The 24,598-nt window shown below is 44.9% G+C and overlaps 4 protein-coding genes across 30 annotated transcripts; 2 read left to right on the top strand and 2 right to left on the bottom strand.

The window, feature by feature from the left end:
- Nucleotides 1–863: 863 nt before the first annotated feature.
- On the top strand, nt 864–14,298 carry nck1b (NCK adaptor protein 1b). Of its 2 annotated transcripts, XM_088363268.1 has the most exons (4): nt 864–1,119; nt 6,550–6,791; nt 10,914–11,659; nt 11,733–14,298. In XM_088363268.1, exons 2-4 carry the CDS (start codon nt 6,566–6,568, stop codon nt 11,931–11,933), a joined length of 1,173 nt encoding a protein of 390 aa, XP_088219394.1. In that variant the 5' UTR covers nt 864–1,119; nt 6,550–6,565; the 3' UTR covers nt 11,934–14,298. The 2 variants fall into 2 exon arrangements, with proteins under 2 accessions (XP_088219394.1, XP_088219393.1); XM_088363267.1 differs by lacking the exons at nt 864–1,119; nt 6,550–6,791 and adding an exon at nt 6,806–7,872.
- An 812-nt stretch (nt 14,299–15,110) lies between these two features.
- On the bottom strand, nt 15,111–17,182 carry bdh1 (3-hydroxybutyrate dehydrogenase 1). 3 transcript variants are annotated; one of them, XM_088363269.1, is made up of 5 exons: nt 16,942–17,182; nt 16,523–16,633; nt 16,219–16,411; nt 15,996–16,148; nt 15,111–15,668 (listed from the first exon to the last, which is right to left on the bottom strand). In XM_088363269.1, the coding sequence occupies exons 1-5, from the start codon at nt 17,152–17,154 to the stop codon at nt 15,208–15,210; spliced, it is 1,131 nt and encodes a 376-aa protein (XP_088219395.1). In that variant the 5' UTR covers nt 17,155–17,182; the 3' UTR covers nt 15,111–15,207. The 3 variants fall into 3 exon arrangements, with proteins under 3 accessions (XP_088219395.1, XP_088219396.1, XP_088219397.1); XM_088363270.1 differs by having other exon boundaries at nt 16,219–16,396; XM_088363271.1 differs by having other exon boundaries at nt 16,219–16,360; nt 16,942–17,181.
- On the top strand, nt 16,940–24,254 carry LOC148381187 (uncharacterized). Of its 17 annotated transcripts, XR_015854615.1 has the most exons (10): nt 16,940–17,387; nt 17,551–17,674; nt 18,324–22,010; nt 22,632–22,807; nt 22,897–22,957; nt 23,028–23,113; nt 23,205–23,280; nt 23,357–23,492; nt 23,740–23,818; nt 23,892–24,254. XR_015854615.1 is itself a non-coding variant. In XM_088363276.1 (9 exons), the coding sequence occupies exons 3-7, from the start codon at nt 22,640–22,642 to the stop codon at nt 23,432–23,434; spliced, it is 342 nt and encodes a 113-aa protein (XP_088219402.1). In that variant the 5' UTR covers nt 16,940–17,387; nt 17,551–17,674; nt 22,632–22,639; the 3' UTR covers nt 23,435–23,492; nt 23,740–23,818; nt 23,892–24,232. The 17 variants fall into 17 exon arrangements, 10 of the variants coding, with proteins under 10 accessions (XP_088219402.1, XP_088219403.1, XP_088219405.1 ...); XR_015854613.1 differs by lacking the exon at nt 22,632–22,807 and having other exon boundaries at nt 16,940–17,385; nt 23,892–24,252; XR_015854614.1 differs by lacking the exon at nt 22,632–22,807 and having other exon boundaries at nt 16,940–17,385; nt 17,548–17,674; nt 23,892–24,252.
- LOC148381188 (intraflagellar transport protein 38-like) lies at nt 17,231–22,034 on the bottom strand. Of its 8 annotated transcripts, none has more exons than XM_088363260.1 (13): nt 21,935–22,034; nt 19,810–19,849; nt 19,638–19,749; nt 19,430–19,514; nt 19,157–19,336; nt 18,974–19,069; nt 18,811–18,894; nt 18,607–18,740; nt 18,376–18,514; nt 18,169–18,235; nt 17,994–18,083; nt 17,788–17,825; nt 17,231–17,667 (listed from the first exon to the last, which is right to left on the bottom strand). In XM_088363260.1, exons 2-13 carry the CDS (start codon nt 19,829–19,831, stop codon nt 17,521–17,523), a joined length of 1,194 nt encoding a protein of 397 aa, XP_088219386.1. In that variant the 5' UTR covers nt 19,832–19,849; nt 21,935–22,034; the 3' UTR covers nt 17,231–17,520. The 8 variants fall into 8 exon arrangements, with proteins under 8 accessions (XP_088219386.1, XP_088219384.1, XP_088219383.1 ...); XM_088363258.1 differs by lacking the exon at nt 21,935–22,034 and adding an exon at nt 21,792–21,863; XM_088363257.1 differs by lacking the exon at nt 21,935–22,034 and adding an exon at nt 21,721–21,742.
- Nucleotides 24,255–24,598: the final 344 nt, after the last annotated feature.

The raw sequence follows: 24,598 nt of genomic DNA, 5'->3' as shown, positions 1-24,598 counted from the left end.
TCTCGTCTACAAAGTGCTAATCCAAAGAGCTCTGCGATGTATTTGACATCGGCGTGCTTCTGTTTGCTTTCTTACTCGTTGAAAACATGTTCCCTGAGGCCCTTATTAAATTACCCTGCCCTCTGATGATAACATGTGGCCATCTGTTACTATCCAGCCTGTGACTCACGTTGACTCCTGAGTCAGCCGGTTTGCGCTATTTCCCAGAGGGAACGTGATCTATTTACCAAAATGTTCGTTAGAGAGCGCACCCGACTTTTTATTCTCCACCTAGAATGAGTGAACGCAATGCTAATTGTTATGAAGGTAATTTAGTAGTTTACATTATTTAAACATGACTACTATGCAGATAGATGCATTTATGTCACACACCATGTTTTCATTTTGACTGCTGCAGCAGTCATAGCACAGATGTTGACTGTGTCATTTTTACTCATCACAAAGCATTTAGTGTTGGTTTAAGAAATAATTCAGTTTTTAAACATTCACAGTCGCGATAAACTCCATCACAATCGGTACAACTTTAATTCAATTTAAAATAAATAATACGTCACGTTGCATGTTTGCTTCCTTAGTCAATGTTGATCACCTCAAATCGAAAAGGTGAATTTGGCAAAAAAAGATTTTACCTCCAGCAGATTTTTTTTCAATCAAATACGTTTAGGGGAACGTAAACTTTAACTTTAGTTTTTTCCCCATTTAAGATTAAATTAAAAATGGTTAACGTAGAATGTCTTGCCAGTTTTCCTAATAATGTGTGCAAAATCTTTATGTTCGTGCAAAGACGTCGACAGATGTCAAGAGATTGGCCAACCCATTCGTCCAATCAGAAGGGCGTTCATTTCTAAAACCAGCCAATGGCAAGAGATGTAAGTGGGACCTGGCGTCTGAACAGATTGCGGTGAGGCTAGCTACAGTTAGCCTAGCATAAGCTAATGCCGCCGAGCTATGACATGCTTGCAAACACACAGCCATGCTACTTGCAACGGCGGCTAACGTAGCCCCTTGACGTGGAGAATCTTTAACTTGGCCGCTCTCCGACGACGTCTCCGGGCCGGTTTGGGGAGCACTGCATTGGGAGGGAGAGACAAAAAAAAGGTGGCTGTCGGCGAGAAGAAGGTAGGCAAGGCGTGACTTGTAAAATCAGTGGTGCCGCAGTGAGGCTTGTTATCGAGACAAGCCCCGAGGCTAGCTCTTTTTCACTTCACCGTACGTAACCTTCCATCACTACGGCGGCTAACGTGGCTAACCAGAGGCTACTTTCTCCTGACTCCAATAACCGTATTCTGTTACTAAAACTCAACAGTCGTATTATTGGCGTAGCAACGTAACGCGACGTGCTTGTAGGAAGTTACCGCAGGTTAAATTGTCGCAATTTTCTTTTGTTTTATTTTGCTGATGGGGAAAGAAGGCAGTTAGCATCTTCGAATGTCTAACATTTTCCAATGAGACGCCCTAGTTCAGTGGTCCCCAACCTTATTTGCGCTACGGACCGGTTACGTGTCAGAAATATTTTCGCGGACCGGCCTTTACATACATAAATAATACATTTGTATAAATAATACATTTAAAACAAATATATAAATACGATGAAATAAAATGATACGACTGGTCTAAAAACAAGTATAAACGACTTTTTATTTATTTTTAAGTAATTATTTATTTATTTATTATTTATTACATTTTATTAATAAAACTCACCATTACGTTGAATTAGTGGGAGCACTGAGCTTGTTTCTCAGAAACGAGCCGGTCCCATCTAATCGGAGACAATGACACTCGAAGTGGTTAAGGTTTGGCTTTTATTGCAGGATGCTTGGTCTCCATGTGTCGAAGCAGTTTAAAGGCTTCATTGCCTCGTTAGCTAGCCTGTCGCCACATATTATGCAGAGTGGTCTTGGCGCGTCAGAGTCACCTGTGGCGATAAATCCATATTTTAAGTAGGACTCCAGAATTTTTTTTTTGAATGCAGCTTTCCTTTTCTTAGAAATCGTAGCCTCTTTTTCCGTCTCCTCATTGGGCTTTTTTCCCTTTCCGAAGAAGCTTTCCGGACATCTCTGTTTCTTGCTCATTTTTGCTTGCTTCGCGGGCTCGACTGAAGTGACGTGTCACGTGACCGAGACGAGCGTCTTGACCTGAATCGACGGTAATTGGGAGAGAATCGCCAATTTTTTTACATTTCTCAAAATAAATTCTTACTCATTTTTTGCTAGCTTTGCGGGCTCGACTGGGGAAACTTGTCACGTGACCGGGACGAGCGTCTTGAATTGATGGTTCGTCGATAAAAACATTTTTTTTTCCTGTGCGGCTTGACGGCCCGGTACCAAGTGACCCACGGACCGGTACCGGTCCGCGGCCCGGTGGTTGGGGACCTCTGCCTTAGTTGAATTCTTTACTTATTTTAGAAAAAAACATAACATTTATATATATATATATATATATATATGATTACAATTTTTTTTATGAGGTTGAAAGTTTTATATATCCCTAGTTTTTTTTTTTTCTATTTTCCCCCAGGTGTTTTTTCCAATGGGTATTGTAAGGGGGCACCAATTATTTGAATTTTTTAAAATGCATATATTTATGGTTAGATCTTCTGTATAACTTTATCCTTATGTATACTTCTTTCAACGTAGCTTTAATAGTCCCTCATAGTTTGTGTAATTATTGTCTGACTGGTTGACGATCCTCTTGACAGTCTCTCATTAAGTTTTTCAAAGGGGGGAGTGAGAGACATTTGGTCGACTTAACGCGTTCTCGTAGGAGGTTAGGAAGACCTCACACATGGATACTGCAGACCAATTTGAGTTCTTTGTTTTTTATTTGCCCATTGAGACATTTTGGATGTGGAACCTCTAAAGAGAGAGTCGTTTTGGATTTTTAGAGGCCAGGCTGTATTTTCTTTGTTTATTTTTTCTTGGGTTGCCAGGTCCTGACATAACTCACTTTCTCATACCTTAAAGAATTCGTAACTGCATGAAAGCTTTATTCAGTTCGGTGTGTTGAAACTGCAACAGCAACGAGGCCAATTTTTTTATTTCTTTTAATTTTAAACGTTAATCCACTCACCCAGTGGCCGAGAGGTGTTGACTCAGTCCACAACTGGGCTGTTTTTATTTTTTTGTTTTTTAGCTGTTCTGTCAGCTCAGGCCTTCTCTGTGCAAACGCTCACCAGCCCCAACTGCGCTTATTCGTGACAGCCCAAAAAGAAAAAGCTAATGTGGCTCAAAATTTCCACAGTCAGATGACAAGCTGGAGATGCACTCCTCTACAAAGTGGCTTAGGAAAGTTTCCTTTTCAATCATATGTTTTGTTTGAGCTTGTTACAAGTTTCGTAAATGCTTTTAAAATCTTTAACATGTTTTGATTTTGAAATGAATGACAAGAACATCTTACTTTTCCAGCTCAGTGGCCTAGTAGTAGAGTGTCCGCCCTGAGACTGGAAGGTTGTGGGTTCAAACCCCGGCCGGGTCATACCAAAGACTATAAAAATGGGACCCATTGCCTCCCTGCTTGGCACTCAGCATTAAGGGTTGGAATTGGGGGGTTAGATCACCAAATGATTCCGAGCACGGCACCGCTGCTGCTCACTGCTCCCCTCTCCCCCAGGGGATGGATCAAAATCACATGGGGATGGGTTAAATGCAGAGGACAAATTTCACCACACCCAGATGTGTGTGAGACGATGATCATTGGGGGGACTTTTTCTCAATTTTCTTTTTCTTTATTGACTCACTCTGTACATTTATTGCGGCTTGGTGTAAAAATGAGGAAATGTGCACTAAAATGTGGTCATCATTTTGAGTTTCACAATGACACCGCATATCTAAAATGTCCTCCGCGATTGCCCCAAACTGCTGGTAGCAATCTGTGGCCAACCTGTCTGCATGTTGTTGGTCTGACTTTTGTTTCACCAGCACGCAAACCTGAAATGCCTCCTGCTCCCAAGATACTCTTCCACAAGTTTCAACAGGCACACTTCCTTTTCCCAAGTGGCTTATTTAGTCCTGTCGCGACAGCACCCAAGGGCTCGTATTAGCCGGGATGTCGGAAGCTGGCGAATTCGTTTCAACAAACCCCCATCTACTATTGTCAACAGGCACTTTTGAAGCAATGATGTTTTCCCGAATGCAACGAGGCTACAATCTCTGGCTTGGTCAAGCACATGACTTTCATCATCCGCTTAGCCTTGCGTCCACACTTCCTGTCTCACAGCTGACCCACCGAGTCTCCCATGACCCCTTTGCTGTGATGCTGCTGTGGGAATCTAGCCATGAGGTGCCATCCTCGCGGAGCTCAATTGCGCCTGTCCAAAGCGGGCTAAAAATCCAGGATTGTAAGTCGCGAGAAGTGTCGCAGCGCCAGTGGGGGCGAGTGCGCGCACTGAGCACATTCCAAAAGGCGAGAGCCCTGTGATTTTAGCGGCCTGTCACAGGGATTAGGTTACTGTCTGCCCCTGTGAGCTCACACCGTTGCTGTGTCAGTGCCTCAGCAATCTGGCTATGCAGCAAATACACCAACATCGCTCCCTAACAAAGATGGATCTATATTTGTCCCATTAGGCTTCAGGCCTGCTTGTGACATCATTTTAGGACAGTCAGGGGCCATTTAGTGAAATCCAGCACTGAGTCGCTTTAGATGTCTTTGAACGGCGGCAGACGCTGGCGCTGCAGAGACAACCGGGTCGTGCCCGCAGCTGCGACCGGTTTCCTGCATGTGGTAATGTCAGTTTCAAAGCAACAACCTTGTATCACAACTTGATTGTGTTCACTCGTCTGTGTTGTTCAGTGCAAAAGTTGGCCTCTGACTGCAAGCTTTGCCGCAAGGCTCCATTTGGCTTTCCTCAGGTAACAGGAAGTGGTGCGCTTTCATTTGTTTGTTTTTGTCACTTCACCATCATGGATGGAAAGTGAGAAAGCCACACAAAAGCCTTCATTTGCCACCATACTTAACCACCACTCCTTGTGGTCTGACTTCCCATGTTGACCTTGACTTGACATTCTTCTCGAGTCCCCGGTTTTCCGGCATACCTATATAAGACCTATTTTTCGAAAACGTCCAAGGTTATTTGACTTGGACAACCGACTTAGCACATCATTTCCTTTGTGCCCTCCATACCTGGCAAATCCCGTTTTCACCTCATCGACATGCCTTTCAGAATAAATGCAACCTCTTACGACAGCTTTTACAAGTTTCCGTGCAGGAAATTGTCCAAAGGGGGATGCTGTTGCACACTCGCTTGACCTATTTTCAGTTATTATTTTGAGATGATGGAAAGAAAAAGCTAAAAGTGATTTTTTTCTTTTTTTTCAAGAAAGCAGGGAGAGGGCGGGGGGCTTAAAATGGTTAATATAGCCTGAGAGAGGGAATTAGCCTGGCTTTACAGCGTGTGTGGCAAATGGACTGTGGATGCGACACCATTGGATCAGTTTGACCCGTCTGCCCTGGTGTTTTAGGGCTTTGGCTCACCAAGAGGCGGCCTTGGCTGGCTGTGCAGCTTGCAGCTGAGCGATTAGCTTGCAGCATCTGTCACCGTGTTTTTTTTTCTTTTTTTTGATCCTCCCTTACATCTGCACGGCGGGAAGTCACTGTAGAGTTGATGTGCAGCTGTGCAATGTTCAGCTTCCTCAGTAGCTGAAGGGAAGTGAGACTCGGGTGCCGACTGAAATGTTGAATTATCTATTATAAAGAGAAGGAAGAGTAAAATGTCAACAGGCCATGATGACGTGAGGGGATGTTGTAAGAGGATATTTTATATTTTACCACACAGCTTGGATGGATTTACATAAAACATATGTCGGCATTGTGAACAAAGGACCACTTTTTACATATAGTGCTGTATTTTTTTCTGTAGTCTTTTGACTATATCCCATAAATGTCTCAACACCTCCTAAAGATCTTCGAGGAAATCTCAGCTGCCGCCTTGCCATTATTTATTTATATTCCCACTCGTGGCTAATAGTGCTGAAAATTGCTTTAGCTCCCCGAGGTCCTCGCGTTTGCCCAAGGATCATGTTCTGGGCCGGTCCCAACGCCAGTTGTGGTTGAAACCTAGACCTAACATCAGTGGCTCAAATGAAAACCAAGCCAAGAACTCTCGATCGATGAGGTTGGCGTCTGGTCCCTTAAGTCATGGAGCGCCGAGGTTAAAGGTAGAACCAACAAGCTGCTTGTGACATCGGAGCAGCCTTCTCGCTCTCGCCAATGCTAGCCGACCCTTTCACTTTAGCGCGTGCAGCGTAGCAGTGCTGATGGTGGAGTTTGTCACAAGACCTCCGATTGAATGTTGCTCTTTGTTTTTTTAAAAGCTGGTAGTGACCCTCTTGAGAATGCCTGGGCAGCGTTGTTGCTCTTATAATGAGCAACTTCCCTGCCTTGACTTACTACACACAGCTAAACTCACTTAAAGAAAGCAAATATCCAGTATTTGAGTTCAAGAGTAATGATTCCGCATTCTTCCCTTTTATTGTATTTGGACAAATCCATCTGTCATTTAGTTCAAACGTCAGCAAAACGAGCTAACATCTGTTCCTTGTGCTTTCTGTGCAGTTCCCCTTCACGCAAGATGACGGAAGAGGTGATTGTCATCGCCAAGTTTGATTACATGGCCCAGCAGGACCAGGAGCTGGACATCAAGAAAAACGAGCGTCTCTGGCTCCTCGACGACTCCAAGTCCTGGTGGAGGGTCCGCAACGCCACCAACAAAACGGGCTTTGTGCCGTCCAACTATGTGGAGAGGAAGAACAGTGCCAGGAAGGCTTCCATTGTCAAGAACCTCAAGGACACACTGGGTAAAGATCTCACACGTCGTTACCGGAAGCATGGTGGAGTTTGACCCGTATCTGGTGCCACAGTGTGCAAATCTCTTATCTTCAGGCTATGGGAACATTGTCTTCCTGGTAGCGTGGTAACGGGCCTAAACCGATTTGATCTCGCCTGTGACTTTTAATGGCGCCCTTTCTAATGACCTTTTAATTTACAAGCACGGGATTGTTTTATTGCCGCACTTGGAAGCCGGCCCGTTATGTGCAAGCGCGTAACGCGAGCCTCGCCGCAACTCCCCCACCTGCCGCGGCGTTGGTCCGTGAGCTAAGCGCAGGTGAACAGCTGCACGAGCGGGCGGCGCACTAAACGCGCTCGTAGACGCACTCGGCTCTCAGGTTTACATCCGCCGAACTTGAGCTGCAGAGCGCCGAGCAGCTTGTAAAATTATAATTACAGTCGTAAGGAGCTTGTAAATACGCCAACCTGATCTATTAGTGGATTTGAGTATTTTTTAACTGGCGAATTGTGGGTGGTTATCACTTCTTTTTTTTTTTTTGAGTGAGAAACATTTTATTTAAAAAAAAAAAAAAAACAGCCACAAACGCGTTTGTTGGGCGTGCTGTGGTGTCATCCTCCTAAAAGAATGCGTCAGGCTTTGGTGTGTGGAGGAGAAAATTCATGTCAAATTTTATTGCAGTCATGCGATGGCTCAGCAGTCCATGAATCACCCGGTTGGTAGTCCCCCCACCCTCCCAGAGGAAAATATTTACTTTGAATTCCAAAAATTGGCCACCCAAAAATAGCTCAACGCCTTCCTTTTACGTCTTTACATCTCATTTTCTTCTGAAATGAGCACCCACCCCTCCAGCTCCTTCCTTCTTCTCCTCTCCATGAGGGCCTCCCCGGCTCTAAATCTTATTGGCTCTTCCCCGGTCACATGGTCTGGGGAGTGGGCGCCCCCCCTCGCCCCAGCTCTCTGGGTGTTCACATGGAATAACTCTACAGCTGCAGTGGGAAGCAAGAGCAGCCGGGCGACGGATACCGAGAGGCTGGGCGGCGGCGGCGAGCCAAAAATGGACATGGCTAACCTATTCAAACACTTCTTTCGTAAGTTCTACACTTTGCTCGGTACACGCCAGGGTCCTCCTTTAACGTCGGTGGTCTATTTGTAGCTTTCTCGCCTTTCCTGGTTTGACCAGTTTTCTCTTTTGCTTCTTTTGCCGTTAAAGCTTTATTAGTCAAGTCTTCTCTTAGAAACAAATGTTTGTGCTAATATGTTGGCAGAGCATGGGAAACAGGGGGGGCAGGGGCGTCCTACACATACACACACACACTGGGTGGATATTCCCTTGAAAATCCTTCTGCCCAAGCTGAAGCCTGTAATTGCCTCAGCTATCCTTCTGTCTTGCTTTTAAGTACATAGCCACGCCGCAACCCCCCACCCCAACCCCCTCGCTCGCTCGCTACTCGTGTCCTGCAACTCGACAGATAGCATTGTTGCTATTGAAGACCCGCGCGCCACTTTTGTTTGGGGAACATCTCAAGACGCTCTGTTTCCTTTCATGCTCCCCCGGGGGGGGGGGGCATTTGATTCTGGAAGGGCCCCCACGCACGCATCGCCCGACCGCCCGCCGGTCATGAGCTATCGCTGCTCACGTAGAACAGTGTGGTCATTGTGTCGGGTGCCATCTATTGAAATACAACCCCCTTCCGTTCCCTCTTGCCATCTCCTGCACCTCACAAACTTATCGGAGGAATGTCATTAGTTCAAGCCCTGTTGATCTTTTACAGGCTCGCTGTCGCGCACACTTCTCCGTCATCTCAGACTACTTCCATATTGTTGTCGAAACGGATTACATAAAGATCAGCTAATAAACTAGTATTTTTCCAGAGGGGGGCAACTGGGGGGGAAGTTTGCTCTGTCCCCTCCCTCTGTTTTCCTGTTTCTCAGTGAGCGGAAACTCTATAATTTGAGCCACATTTCTTACCTCCGCTGTATTGGAGGAGAGCAGGCCGGAGAGGAAGTGCACAAATCAGAAGGAAGTTGAATCATTGTGCAGGGACTTGCATGTTCCCGATGTTTTATGCTAGCGCCGATGGTGGAATGCGGCGTTGCGCTATGTCTCTCGAACGCAACGAATCAAATTTGCAGTTAAAGTTTCTCATTGTCTGCAATGCGCTCGTGACAACACGCCGGCCACTTCACGAGACGCACTTTTGAAGTGGCTGACGGCAGCCTCGGGCGGGCGGTCGCTCGCCTCGTTGCCCTTTGTTGACAGCGCCCAGTTGGCATGTATGAACTGATAATTATCACATCTAATGTGGTTTGAAAAGTACCGCATTGTCATTCCACTTCATGCCTGATACCGAAATGCTCCGTATTCCCTGAGGGGTGAATTTGATTTTTATCAAGGCGTTGGGCCGTACAGACTTTTTGATATATTATTTGAGTGGCCAAACTCATGACTTAAATGACAATGTTTTCAGTCACCTTACTAAATAGTCATAAATGAAGAGAAGAGATTTAAAATTGTAAAAAATTGTTACGGATGGTCATATAGGCTTTACGCAAAAATGCTGCAATTTTCAGCCAGTCCGAGTGAGCCCATTGTGTCGCAAGCTTGGGGGATGTCCTGGCTTTTTGTCAGACAGCCTGACGCGGGGTGTTGACGTCCACAGAGGAAGAGACCTGAAATGAAGGGAAGCCGGGGGTCGAGAGGGCTGCAGACAGACAATGGACAAGCTGCCAGTAAAGGCACAAAACAAAAGCAGTTCCTGTGTGCGCCTGTTGGACGAACAAACACCCGTCGGTGCTCGGGACACGTTCGCTCTTCCCCCCCTGGTGCCGCAAAAGTAAACATTCTCCTGTGGGCTTTTTGATGCTCATTAGCATACAAACGTTAGCTGACTTTTTTTTGTCAGTAGAGATATGCAAATAGAAGTCACTAAAGACTGCCTACCTGGATCTGTGCACTACATGCAAATCCCAACTTTTTTTTTTTTTTATCACACTGACCCTGTTTAAGCAGCTAATCAAATGAGGTGGCCTTAGGCACTATTCTGTTTTCCATGCAAAGGCTTCATACAAGGAAGCAGAAACGAATCCCTGACAAGGCATCGCATACCCGGCCAGTTAAGCTAAAACTCTCTGTTCAGCAACCAGAGCTAAAGATGTTTTATTTCTGCAGTGCTGACCCCCAAAACTTGTTTGGAGCTCCGGCAGGCAGTGACGACGGGGCTTCCAGCAACTTGCACCTGATAAAACATCCCATCACGCATGTTGCGGTTGAACATGTTTCATCACTTGGAGGACAAGTGTTGCATGAGTCAGGCATGAGTAAAGCTGACCTGTTTGAAGTCTGCTCTTAAACGCGGCGCCGTGACTAATAACAGGCTCTACCTGGAAGCGGTCCGGCCTCTTTGCACTCGTGTCGCGTTTTGTCCAAGCTTCGGATCCCTTCCGGACAATTGGTCCGCGGCTTCTCAGAAAATAAACGCGTCATCCATCCAGCCAACATCGTTGTGGAAAGTCCACCCTGTGTAATTTCAACCAGCTGACTTTTGATTATGCGAGTCTTGCAAACGTCATCAGAACGAGAGTTTTCCTACATCACGTCATCGGCCCGCTGATAGCGTTGTCGTTCTGGCTCCAAGAATGATCGCCGCCCCGTCGCGTTGCTTGTTCGCGCCGTTTCGTAGGTCGCAATCGGAGTCCTGGCTGGAAGCGCTCTACCGTCTCCCGGAAAGCGGGAACAAAAGCGTGACCCGCATCATCTGCGAACGTGCCACGCTGCCAAGTGAAAATTCTTGTCCCGGTAAGACTGAGATCACAGGTGTGCCAAAGCTTGGCCTCGGGGCTCCGCCAGAAGAAGAGAGGGGTGGGCCAGAGGATCTGCTAATCCCTTTTTTTGGATTCCACTAGACCTTCCGAACTCAAATACAATCCCTTGCAGGGGGCTAATCCATTTATTTGGATTTCTCAATAAGATCTGGACTGAAAGGAGGAGTCCAGTTGCCCCCCCCCCCCCCCCCCCCCCCCCACACACACACACACACACACACACACAATTTGAGTTATCTCTGGTCTGATTAATGTGTACCTTCCTGTTGCTAATGCTAACTAACGCTCGCCATTGATGGTTTTCCAGGAATCGGGAAGGTGAAGAGCAGGAAGGGAGGCATGAGGGACACGGCCTCCAACGTGGACGCCGACGTGTACGCAGACAACGGCGAGCGGCTGTACGACCTGAACCTGCCCGCCCTGGTCAAGTTCAGCTACACGGCAGAGCGTGAGGACGAGCTCTCCTTGGTCAAAGGCACCCGGGTGGTGGTGATGGAGAAGTGCAGCGACGGCTGGTGGCGCGGCAGCCACAACGGACGCTCCGGCTGGTTCCCGTCCAACTACGTGACGGAGGACGTGGACGGGACGGCGGGGGGAGGGGGCTTGGGGGACCCGTCGGGGTCGCTCTCGGAGAAGCTGGCAGCGGTGGTGAACAGCAAGGCCAACGGGAACCAGGTCTTACACACGGTGCAGGCGCTCTACCCCTTCAGCTCGGACAACGACGAGGAGCTGAACTTTGAGAAGGGCGAGGTGATGGAGGTGGTGGAGAAACCCGAGAACGACCCCGAGTGGTGGAAATGTCGCAAGGCCGACGGCCAACTCGGCCTGGTGCCCAAGAACTACGTGACGGCGCTGGACTCGGGCTCCCACAAAACCACGGCGGGGCCCGCCGGCCCGCCCACGCCCGACTGTGACTACATTTCGCCGTCCATCAGCGGGCGATTCGCGGGCAAGGAGTGGTACTACGGTAAGGTGACGCGCCACCAGGCGGAGGTAGCACTCAACCAGCGAGGCACCGAGGGAGACTTCCTCATTCGAGACAGCGAGTCATCGGTGAGTTAATATCGGCCGCCGTTGGGTGATTTTTGAGAATCTCGTCTGTAAACCGATTGGTCGTGTCTTCCAGCCAAACGACTTCTCCATCTCGCTGAAGGCGCAGAGCAAGAACAAGCATTTCAAGGTGCAGCTGAAGGAGAGCCTCTACTGCATCGGACAGCGCAAGTTCAACTCCATGGAGGAGCTTGTGGAACACTACAAAAAAGCGCCTATCTTCACCAGTGAGCAGGGCGACAAACTCTATCTGGTCAAGGCCCTGTCCGCCTCCTGATCCCCCCCGCACCCCACCCCACCCCACCCCACACAAAACATAATCCCATCTCGACACACACACTTGTAAATGACACACACACACACACACAGACCGGAACACACACTGACATCAAGACTGAAGGCTTGACACGTCATCAGGACTTTGTAAGCCTGGTTGAGCATTCCAAGAGGAGGTCGGACGGGAAAAAAGGCGTGAAAGGAGCAAGAATGTTGGGTGTTGGGAGACACAAAAAAAAAAAAAAAAAAAAGACTAAGGACTCCTGAGAGCGGACAATGGACCTCTTGGCCACTTATTTATGATGTGATCCAGATGTTTTCGCTGGCAGTCGTATATTTCCACCTCCATAGCTTAGTTGCATTTAGTTTGTCGCAAACGTATATATAATCTTTTTAACTGTTACTTTTTAAAATGTGACTTTTATTTTAACTATAGAGCAAGCCACCCCGGTATGAAGCCCCTGGATTTAGATCTGAAGGTGTTAACATCTGCTAGTGAAGCGACCAAAATATATTTATTGATTCTCTTGGTCGTGAAAATAATGGACAGCTTTTGTTTTTATTTTTTTGCTGTATTTTTTGAGTGGGATCCCAGAAACTTCAAAGCCACAAATGATCTGAATACTTTTTTTGGGGGGGGCTTTTCCATTATATTTATTTCATCCTTAAAAGGAGGCTTGTGCTTTTTTTTTTTTTGCCAAATCTCTATGCAGCTCTGGAAATGGGTCTGGTGGGAAAGCCTAAGGGGGGGGAACGTCAAAACATTCATCATCTCAGCAGAGCCGTGGGCTAAACTGAGTCCCAAAGATGATGTCACTGCGCTAAATTAGCATGGCTGCAGAGGAACCAAGTAGGGGAGGTCACTGGATGTGCTTGCTTGGCTGTACGTTACAAGTGGGAGAGTCCATCTGCTGGAAGTGTGGGAGTGTGCTGTTATTTGTCTCATTGAAAGTGTCGTGTCATAATCCAGATTGAGCATCTGTGTTTCTTTGGATGATGATTTGTCCATCTGGTTAAGGAGGAAGAGGGGGCGGAAAGAGGAGCCAAGGAAGAGGAGAACGACGTCCCGTGTAGTAGCGTATCTGGAATTCTGCTCGGGCAGGGAGAAGGGGAGACTATCTCTGTGTTCTCCAGGTGAGCGATGACTCGCTAAAGAGCCCAGTCCATTCCTGCTTTTAGATTTATGATGAGCTGATCTGGCTCACATTCCAGGATGAAACATCAGGAAGGTTTTTATCCAGTAAACGCCTTTTTCTCCCTGCAAAAATCTAATTTTTCACAGGATTCACGTTACATTGCCCCGTTAGTATGAATGACTCTTACATCATTGTGACACTGCAGAGTCTTTTGAACACGTTGGAGGATTTGGGAGATTTTTTTTTTTTTTTTTGTAATGTGCCTTCACACCTTTCTGTCAACCAAAGTTATGTTTTATTTGTTTTTGGCGGTCTACCGTGTTGTAATGCTGCGTGACATTTGTTTTTAAAGCAGGGGTGAGGAACATAATGGCCTTAGGGTTATATGTGGCCAACCAAAGTCTGAGCATTTTACTTAGCTGGCCAGTCAATTTTACAAACAAATAAACCAGTTTAACCCCAAATATGCCTCATTTTTCCCCTCCTAATATGTCATGCATATGATCCATGGAGGACTTAATTAAGGTTCTCTACCTCTGCTTTGCATGTTGCATGGGATGAGTTAATGGATGCTCGTCCTTGATTTACCCCCCCCCCCTTGCATAAAATGCCCGTTGTGTAGTTTTCAAGTGCCCTTACATTGCAAACATGAAGTGAATGCCTACATGAACAGTTGAGAGGACGTACAGATGTGATGTAATCACGGCCGGAGCACCTCGAGTGTCACAATTGTTTGAACGTTTCGTTAAATTTTTATGTTTATTTGTTTTTACAGTGTAACCACATACAATAGATGACCTGTAAAAGTCTCATGTAAATGTTGGGTGTTCAAATACAAGGATGACAGAATCTGCCAACGTTTGCGATTCGAATATAACAGATATAGCTTTTGTCTCTGCACCAATGGAGACGTCATGAGCAGCTGTAAAGAACAAAAGTTTGCTTAAAAAACATCGGTAGCCACAGACAAATGTTCTAAACGAGTGACCCGTGTTAACGTTGGTGCTTTTGTGCTGCTTACATTTTATTTTATTTTCCTCTCTTCCTGTGCGCCAGAGTGAATCAAACACATCCATGCTGATGTGGAATAGTATAAAAAGCAGTGCTGTGAAATTTATTGTCAATGCTCTTTAAATGCTGTTTTTAACGGAGGGGAGATCGTCTTCAAGTGTTTATTACTTAGAAGAGTTTATTAATGTTTCAAAGACGTAATAAACAACATAAAACTAAGCCATGCGATTGTATTTTAATGTGCCCAAACATTCTATGTCGTTTAAATCATCTGCTGTCAGTGCCTTCAAAGGGGAACATTGATGTCAGTCAAATGGATTTGTTTGTTTGTTTGTTTTGTTTGTTTGTTTACCTTTCCGTATCACGTTAACCACGCCCACAACTTCCTGGTCTATTACCTTGGAAAACACTGATTGGTCCGCTCCAACTAGGCAATCGCGTTTTGCTTGTGGCGTTGACCTTTTAAAACAAAATGGCTACTCCACGCAATGGAAGAAGTGGACGAACGAAGTGTAAAACTTAGAGGGCCCATTGAGAAGCTTTTAGTTTAATTTAAGGCCTTGACGTTTTGACAAGACCAACCAACAAGTATGTATTCAAACAGTAGAGCCACATGATATTTGTTCCACTTGTTCATGTCCTAAACAATCAACAGCAGCACCTGAACGCCTCAAAGTTAGCTATGTCGTCATTCATAGCCCCTGTAGACGAGCGCTGAACTAATTAACCAGAATATTTATGCTTGCTGTGTTAGTTTTGGGCTCTTGAATGGAAATATTCTCATGCTAAGAGTTTAGTGTTTGTATTGCACTTGACTGATACCATTGGACCTGGCCTTGTATCAAAAAAATATTGTAGAAGAGTGAACTCTAGTGGTTGTTTAGTGGTTTGCAGCCATCGCCTTAATTTTAATAACTGTACTTTTCTATTGCTTTGTCGCTAGCCACAATTTTAAAACGTACCATTGTGATAACATTGCATTTTTTTTCATTCTGTGCTACATCTGGGGCTCCCACAAATACAATATAAAGTGCAATAATTTACTCTTTAATAAGGATTGAAATTTAAGGCTTGATCAGTGAAAGGCTTCAAGTGCTGAGGAACAGCGAAGAGCTGGCACGTCGCCAGTTAGAAGTACAGCAAGTCGGAAAGCACGGAGGGCAGGTGCGTCATCAGCTGCAATCGGATCCACCAGTACGGCTCCATGGCGTTGTACCTGGTGTACGGATGCTTGGACATAACGGCGTCCACCATGGCGTCCAGCACGGGACCCACGTCCTTTTGTCCGCCGTTGCACTGTGAGCGCATCAGCGCCATGATCTGATCAAAATGGGCTTTCCCATAATCGTCCCTGACGTCCGGTGAGGTCTCGGCCCACTGTTTGTTGGCCGCGCTGGCCAGGACGTCGCGGCTCAGGATCTCCGCGGCGAAATTCCCAGGCTCCACGACAGACACCTTGATGCCCCAGGACTTCATCTCGTAGCGGAGGCAGTCGGAGAATGCTTCCATGCCGTACTTGGACACGCTGACGGGCGACTGAGCGATATTACCCATCCGGCCGTACAGCCCGGACATGTTTACCACGCGACCTGAAAGTGAAATATGGGACTAGTCTGGAACGAGATGTCTACAATGTAGTAAAATTGGAGTTACAGGAAATATTTAAATAAAAATCACAACGAGGCCACAGAATGGCAGCTTTGTTCCAAATATAATAGTTAAGCCTAGTGGCCCAAAGCTGAGCTGTCTTAAGAGAATTACTCCTGCCAAGAATATTGCCTGTGACTTCAGAAGTGAATCACATGTGGCGTCTTAACGGCAGCGAACCGCAAGGAATGTCTTCCAAACCGCAAATTGTCACAACCTTGTCATTTGCGATGACTGTGCGCTAATTCAGACAGATTAGTGGCCCCCACCTTTGGCTCGGCGAATAAGCGGCAGAAGCGCTTTGGTGACCCGAATGGTTCCCCACAGGTTTATCTCGGAAACTTCTTTGTAGGCTTCCATGGAGGTGAACTCCACTCCTCCGAACGTGGACACGCTGGCGTTGTTGACCAGCGCCCATAAACCTGGATCGCCAACCCGGACATGAAATGTTACAAGACAAGCAAAGATGTCCGTCGACTCTGATTGTTCTACCTCTCTCTGAGTCCTCCAGGTTGTCTCGGACGAAATGGGCGGCTCTGTTCACCTGCTCATTGCAGCTCACGTCCAGCTGGACCACCTTCATGCGCTCTGAGTGGAAGTCCTCCAGGATCTTGGCACCCTCTCCACCTTTATCCTGCAAATAAACTATCCTCCATTTTGTACGCAGGCGCTGCAGAATCGAATTCTGTTAATGTATGCAGATTTTATCCGATTAATCATTTTATAGCAACAGCCCTAGTTACTATGATTCTAAAAATCCCCCCCACCCCCCTTATACAGTTGAGTGCACACTCACCTTAAGTGAGCATCCCGCAAAGACGGTGAAACCAAGTTTGTGCAGATGCTGGGCGAGAGCCAGTCCAAAATTGCTGTCACAACTTGTGAGGAACACCGCTTTGCCTGTTGCCTGCACAAGATAAAACACCAATGTAATGCGGGGGTGTTCTATTCCTTGAGGCACAGGTTCTCAAACTGCGTTCCCCTGAACCCACTGCAATAAAATATTTTCAAAACTCACATAGTAAAATGGCTTATTTTTCTCTTGTTAAACTCTTGACTTCAATACCATGGTAAAACTTTATTGTAGAAAAATATCTGAGAGGATTTTTTTTTTCTCCCCTGAAAACAGTTCATTTTAATTGGTTAGAACCCGTGTCCCAAGGCTCCGTATATGTAAAGTGTTCCCCGTGATGCATTCACGGAACCACTTGTTACCTCCACCAGTCCTCTGGGAATCCGAGGTGTCGCAACGTACAGGACGAAAAGCAAATAGGAGACCACCACGCACTCGCTCACGCTCGCCTCCGGCACTCCCAGCAGCCCCGTGACGGCGTTCAGCAGGACGGGCAGGCCGAAGCCCAGTGACACGGTCACGAACGCGGAGAAAAAGACGAGAAGACAGACTCGGAGCGCAGGAAGCGGCGCCATCTTAGCCGAATGATCCTTTACATTCCGGGACACGCCTCTCTCACAATGACATTTGATTAAAAGAAAAAAGTGACGATTTCGATATGGAGTAACAATTTTATTCACTTTGTTTGGTGGTTGTCATATGTCAATACATCAATTAACATAAATTCGCGAGGATTTGAGAAAATAGAAAAACCGAAACTGGAAGTGCAGGGGAGGACATTCTCTTTGGCGTGAGCGTTATTTTCGGTGTGAGTACAGTGCAGATTCTTTACGCTATTTTCTTATGTTATATTAAAACGTGGAGCCAACTAAATTTAAAACATTTTTCCATCAAATAATGTTTTGAGTTATTTTAAGCGTACCCACAATTAGATTCTGAATTCAAAAGTCATCATCACTCTTATCCAGCAGATGGCGTTTGATGCCTCCCCTGGAAATGCAAGATGTCCTCGCTTCTGGACCCCCCAAAAAGCCATCCAATCCCTGGCCCTCATCGTCTTCGTCTTCATCTTTCTCGCTCTCCTCTGACTGAAAGGTATAATTCCACACATCGTGTCAAACTCAATACATGACCAGTCAAAATGAAGTAAATGTTGGAGCAAGTTGCAGTACATGGGGAGGGCATTTTTAATGTTTTAATAGTTTTACCTCATCACTGTCATCTAGCACGGTCCCAAGGACTGTTCCTAAATCAAACAAACCATAAATATACCCAATCTATGCAGACGCGGTGATAATCTGTGTGATGGGTTATGCATTTTGAGGATCTTTGTTTTTAGCAAACTGAAAATCTATTTTTAGCTTGCTTTGGAAACTAATCACTGGCATCGGGAGCATTTTTTTTTCTTCTTTACCTGCCACAATTTCATTTAGAGGAAGTCTTGGATTAGAAGTTTGACACTCATCAGTGTCTCCGTCTAGGCCTTTGTCCTCAAGAGTGTCCTCTTCATTAATTGTAATAAATAGAAATTGGATAATACGAGTTAGTACCTCAAGGTCAATCTGAGTTTTATTAGTTGTTTGCCTCACTTGAACTCATCGAATCCCCATAATTCTCCTTCTGTTGTTGCATCATCCTGTTTCGATTATTTTCTTCCTGTGGGTATATGAAGAAACACGCTAGAACACATTCACATTTTCCATTAGAGCCTTCTCATTTGACAGGCCGTTTTTCTTTCTTTCAGTATTTAATACTGCCATCATTTGTGAAACTGAATCCTGTCTACATTCACGTACCTCAAACATCTTCTCTTGTCTGATCTGTTTTTCCTGCTGCCACTCAAGGTAATAAAAGTTTGCAAAGTTTTCCACTTGCAACTTGTACTGCTCCTCCAACTTCTCCTCGATCTTCTCGTATTCATCCATGAATAATGGCCTGAGAGATCCAAAGCAACATAGCCATCATTTCTCCTCTTGCCAAGTCATTAACGGGAATGAAGTCATTAATCGTTCATCGTCATAACTCACCGGACACTTTGTAGTGTCTGGAGTCTCCTCTGATTCATTTCCAACTGCCAGTGTTTCTTTTCTTTCTTTGCATCCAGACTGGTGACGTCAGAAACAACATTCTTCATCATCACTTTGGTCTTCTCCACATTTTCCTTCATAAATGACAAAGATTTTAGGCAAGGATAGTTGATGACGTGAAAACCCAACGCCCTGGATACACACCAAGACCTCCTTGATGGCGTGTCTCAAGGCCGTTTCTATCTCGCTGATCTCCAGAGGTCTTGCAATGGCAGCCGTTCTCAATTTCTAAGAGAAAAAAAATTCCCTCGAGAACTCTATCAATTCCTGAATCCGTCCGTCCGTGTCAGCAAATATTTTCTCTCACCCTCAAGTCCACCTCCTTTCCTAATAAATCATAGAGAGACGCTCCTTTGGACGTGGCCTCCGACGCCAGCTGCCGAGCTGCTTTCAGATCTGAAATCTAGGGGGAAATACAGAAATTATAAATTTGACGAACTATGCTGCAAAGATTCAATGCCGTTATCTGAAGCTTCAATAAAGTTCTCACTCGAGTGCCCAGTTCAAACTTGAATTTGGTGTTTTCCTCCTCCACTCTGTCCTCCCGGGCCATCTGCTTGGTCTTCATGGCATTGTACAATACCGAAGTGATCTTCAACATCTCCTTGACTGCGTAACCATCAGCCTGGTAAAGGCGCTTGGTGTTCATTTTGATGTGAGCTTTCGTTGCCTGTCATATGAAGAGATGCATATTCGTTGATGAGCAAAACAAAAACACAAAACCCCCGACATTTTCTGGTTCTTTTAGAATTGAAGGAGTTACCATGAATTGAGCCACAGTCTTGATGAGCGATATCCGGTCTGACTCAGTGTTCATGTCGGTCGCAATTTCCATTTGGGGTTTATAACTACATTTGAGAGGTTAAAAGAGATACCGTTGTTTCATGAGTTAAAATACATCTTGGTTAGAGTAAGATGAATCCCGTAATTTGCATTGTATACTTCTTTTCTCCTATTGTTTGTAAACATACCATTTAGTAAGCCATATTAGGATTTCCGCAACGAGTGTAAAGTTGGGCGTTCTGAAGTTTTCCACAGATATCAAGCGAGGGAAGCCCAAAGCTCGCATCATCTCCGTAAAATCTATTTTAAAAAAAATTGGTTTTCATTAACATCATCAGTGTGGTGTATATAAGTACTTACTTTGCAAGTCCCTGAAAGACATCTTGTCAATGGGCACGTACTGTCAAAAATAAAAACAAAATTTAGGAAATGCAAACGTCCATCCGTTTGTTTTTTAAAACAGATGTGCACACTAAAAGACCAGTTTTGAAAACAAAGACATGTTGTGCTTCCGATTTGTGATCTTTATTGCTGTTATTGTTGGCCTTGCAAACGTGTCTTGCACGGCGACACAGCGAGCTCAAAAGCCTTTGTTTATGTTCTCGTTGCCGCAAGCCGGCGGGTACATTCCGCTCCGTCACACCCGCAATGCAAAGCGTTTCCCCAGGCAACAAAAATCAACAACGACTTTCAAATAAAATAAGCACCACTGAGGAGATTTGAATTTTCAAAAGTTTTCATTCATTTAAATTAATACTTTCTGATGAAGTCACGCGTCCTGGTCAAGTAAAACGTCAAAATGCCTATGCTTACCAGGCTTCCAGAAGTGCTGTAAACATTTGATTTAGTTCGACAGAACTTGTGAAAAGGCTCAGACCGCTTTTTTTTTTTTTTTTTAATAAAAAGGCAAAACGGAAAATGTTCAGGTCAATTAGGGCAGTGTTTCCCAACCACTGTGCCGCGGCACACCGGTGTACCGTGAGAGATGTTCAGTTGTGCCGTGGGATCGTCCAATATTAATTACGCAGCGCATTGTAAACAGGATCGCCAAACCACTGGTCAGTTTGCGCAAGGCCTGGTCAGCCACTTGCTAATCGTGCATGCGTGGAGAATCGGAAAATCTTGAGATTTCATGTTGTGTCGGTCTGATGGTATTGCATCGGCACATATTCAGTTTATGTGTGTTGCCGTGTGCTTTTGCTAACGGTGACAGACACCATGACGGTTGTGGTGCGTTTGTGGTCCGATGGAAATCAGAGCATCCAGTTCAACCAGAGAACCTGGATTGTTAATTTTCATCAAAACAATATTTAGTATTTATTTTTATTCAATTATTCGACTCTTCATACATATATAGGAATAGGACTTTACGTCTTTCGTTGTAATATAACTGATTTTAATATAGAAGCTGGTGTAAATTGGTGGTGTGCCTCGTGATTTTTTCCAGGTGTGCCGTGAATGAAAAAAGGTTGAGAAACACTGAATTAGGGTGACCAGACGTCCTCTTTTTCCCGGACATGTGCAGTAAGGCTTTGTAGGAAAAAAATGACCACGTATAGTAAGGGTTTTTTGGGGGGTAAAAATAATGACCATTTATCTAGTAAGGCTTTTTTGGTCAAAAAAAAAAAAAGACCATGTAAATAAGTTTTTTTGTTGCTTGTTTAAATAAAAATGACCATGTATAGTAAGGCTTCATTTCGTAAAAAAATGACCAGGCGTAGTAAGTTTTTTTGGGGTTAAAATAAAAAATAAAATAATAATAATAAAAAGATTTAAAAAGGCCGCATTTCTCCGGTAAAATGGTTTATAACTTTACCCGGTGTTCGGGAGACTATGGTGCGAACCCCACACGAAGCAGTCTTTGAGCTAAGGTTGACATAGTGTAATCGAACACGGTTCTCCCGAATATAAGGCAAAAGCTTTACGCACTACACTTTCGAGAATTCTGCAATGGTGCGGTAGAATGGTAATTTTATTTATTTCGTGAGAAATATACTATAGAAAATTACGAAATTTTCAACGCCAATATGACTGAATGGTTTATGACTTGTATTGATGTTCCGCAAGCCCAGATTCAAGACCCGCTCTATGCAGCTCTTTCAAATTAAATAGAGCGACATGTAAGATTCGAACTCGCCTCTCATGAACTCAATGCGTTACCCAATCGGCCATTCGAGAGCTTACTCTTCTTTGTCAACCGTTTGTAATTGAAGGTTACGCTGAATCTTTCATAAAGCTTCATGATTTGTGATAATACAAACAAATCTTTACTCGTAGTGAATTAAACGATGGTCGAGGGGATAACACCATGACCTCCGAAGGTAGCAGAGTTAGTTCGATACCTGAATCATGCAAGGACTCCACTTTAAAGTTTCCCTCACGCTTTACTGTTCAGCACCTGTTTTAATTTTTTCTTTTTTTCTAATGACGTAATCACAAAAAAGTATAAAATACGTCACAACGCGACGATCGTTCTGTCACTCACCTCTGACAACGCCACGTTGCTCTTGTCCACCTGCTGCGCCGCACTCCATTCCACAACAGCGTTTAAAACTGACAAGGTGGGTGTTCAATATTTGTTAACGTTTTAAAACTAACGCTCTTCAGCGTCAAGTTGCACTTTGGGCGTGCTTCCATCTTGCAAGCATGCAAGCTAAAATGTTTGCACTAGCGTTGGCAGTTAACATCTTCAACGACCTGAAATTGAACCAAAACGCATTTATTTGGCGTGTGTTTTGGTGCAACGAAATAATTGAAGCATTTAACAGTGGGTAAGTACATGTTTTTGAAAACGGTGACGCACGTACCGTGTGGAAAATGACTAACATTATTTGCACAAACATTTAGTAACGTCTGAACGACAGCGCTGTTTGGTCGAAGATAAGTAGACAAAGCGTTTGCATAAATCCACGAGAGATTTCCTAAAGTATTTCGATGCATTCGTGTTAATTTTCTACTTTCTGGCTGCAGGTGCCAATCTTCAAAACGAGCCCGACATGGCTCGTTTTAAAGTGGATTGACAAGTCTACTCTTTCAATCGACTGCTTCTAATAGTCTCATATCTGTCCACAGGCCTGCATCTGGAACAGAGGGACCAGATTGACTGCAAATTGGCAAAAATATTTTTATTAGCAAGGAATCTTATCAAATTGACTAACTCGAGCATTTGTCGTTGTCTGCAGGGTCCAAAATGGCCGACTTGCTGTCCTCGCATGGCTTCATGAGACACTTGCAGGTCTACTCTTGCTGAACACATTGCCAAGCCCAATTTGCTCGTTAGGCTGAAAATTTAAAAGCAGAATGGTTGTAACGTTATCGTGTCTTTCTGACCAGCAAGCTGTGGTTGAAGAGAAGTCCGGTGATGCCCTGCATTCTTCACTAGTGAAACACGCACACGTCCAAATATTTTGACATGTATTTCAGCATGTTCTTCCTTTTGTCCATCAGGTGGTGCTGGTGCAGGCCATCAGGAAACGTGACATCAACTTCCTGTCCAACGCGCTGACAGGTGACAACTTACTACAAACTTGGCATTATTTAAAAGCGCTTACCTGCTTTTTATATGCCTCTCCCTGCAGAGCAGAGCAGAGCAGTTTCCAGTAAGGATGCAGTTGGAAAATCTCCCACCTGCTGGCCAAAGGAAACCCTCCAAAACCATGCAGAGGTTCCTCAAGGCTGCCTCCATTTTCATAGTTGACACAAATGAAATTTACTAAATGGCAGCTTGATCAGACCCTTGTTTGTGTTGTGTGCAGGTGTCCACCCTGGAGTGTCTTTACAACATTTCAAGAACACTGCCTGTGCACCAGCGACCGGCTGCTTCAGCGGGAGGTTCCAGTCTACAGTTAAAAATAAGAACAGTAAATTTAAATGGAGTCGTTGTGTCAATGATCATTTTTCTTTACAGGAAGAGGTGGCAAATCCTGGTCCAGAAGGTGAAAAGCCTGCCACAGTTTGTCTTCAGCCACAGGTGTTTCTACTGTGAGCTTTTTGGCAGGAGTACTTGTCATTTGGGTCTGTGCTGCCTGAAGAGCCCTCTGCTGGTAAGAGAAGGAAAGTAAATTACATTTTAGCAAGCATGTTTCAAAATTTGAATTGCTGGGTTTTTTTGTGTTCAATGTGGAGCACCATCAAGTACCTGCTCGTAGTGGAAGCTGAGGACCAGAGCAAAGCTGCATACCAGCAACACTTAGGTTTTATTGTTGCTGTCTCAGCTCTAAGGCAACCTGAGAAGTGAGGCACACTTGATGACTTAAGTCCAATATTTTTTTTTCCCCTATTTTCTGACAGGCAGCAAGGAACCAAGATCAGCTTCCTTGTCATGCAGCCCGCAATACTGAGTGCCATGAACAACTCCGCTTGTGCACAGGTAAATTTCATGCCAAAACTTTTTCTGCACAAAACGTCAACTTGACTTTTGACTTACCTATCTTTTGTCTTAGGTCCAGGCATGGAGTAACACTTGTCCCACTGGCCGACTACTTCGCGACTCATCCCACAGGTCGGCCACTCGTCCCACTGGCCACTTGGCAACGCAAACATCACAACTTAAACTTAAAAAAAAAAAAAAAAAAAAAAACCTTTAAATAAATAAAACAAAAAAAATCTAGTTCATTTTTTCCCATAGTTTTTTTTTTCTTTTTACGGATTTTTTTGCTGGTGAATTTTTTTGAGAAAAGCGGATGGAATCAAGACTGGAATACTGCTTGATGATTGGCTGAGGGCTCTAAAACTGGGTGGATCAATGAGAATAAAATGCTGTGATTGGTTGAAAAGTGGGTGTAAATATGCAAATAAAGTGCTCTGTGATTGGTTAGATTTTGAGTGGGCGCGGTTCCCCAATATCAAAGTCAAAGTCAGCTTTATTGTCAATTTCTCCACATGCCAAAGACACACAAAGAAACCGAAATTTCGTTCCCCCCTATCCCACGGTGACAAGACATGGCTCACAACAGACAAACAAGTAAACAAGTACAACAAAAGCGTGCTGAATAAATAATGAATAAATAACACAACAATAAATAAATAAATAAGAGGAGCAGAAAAAAAGGAGCAAGTGCGCGTACAGCAGACATTCCCGAAAATAGCGCAACAGTGCCGCACGCTACGCAGAAGGGGGTAGCGAGTTCAGGGCCCTAACAGCTTGGAG

This window comes from Syngnathus floridae, chromosome 20 (genome assembly GCF_059516105.1).
Source record: "Syngnathus floridae isolate MCC-2025c chromosome 20, RoL_Sflo_1.0, whole genome shotgun sequence".
NCBI classification, from domain to species: domain Eukaryota; kingdom Metazoa; phylum Chordata; class Actinopteri; order Syngnathiformes; family Syngnathidae; genus Syngnathus; species Syngnathus floridae.
This window is presented reverse-complemented; position numbering and strand designations above follow the sequence as displayed.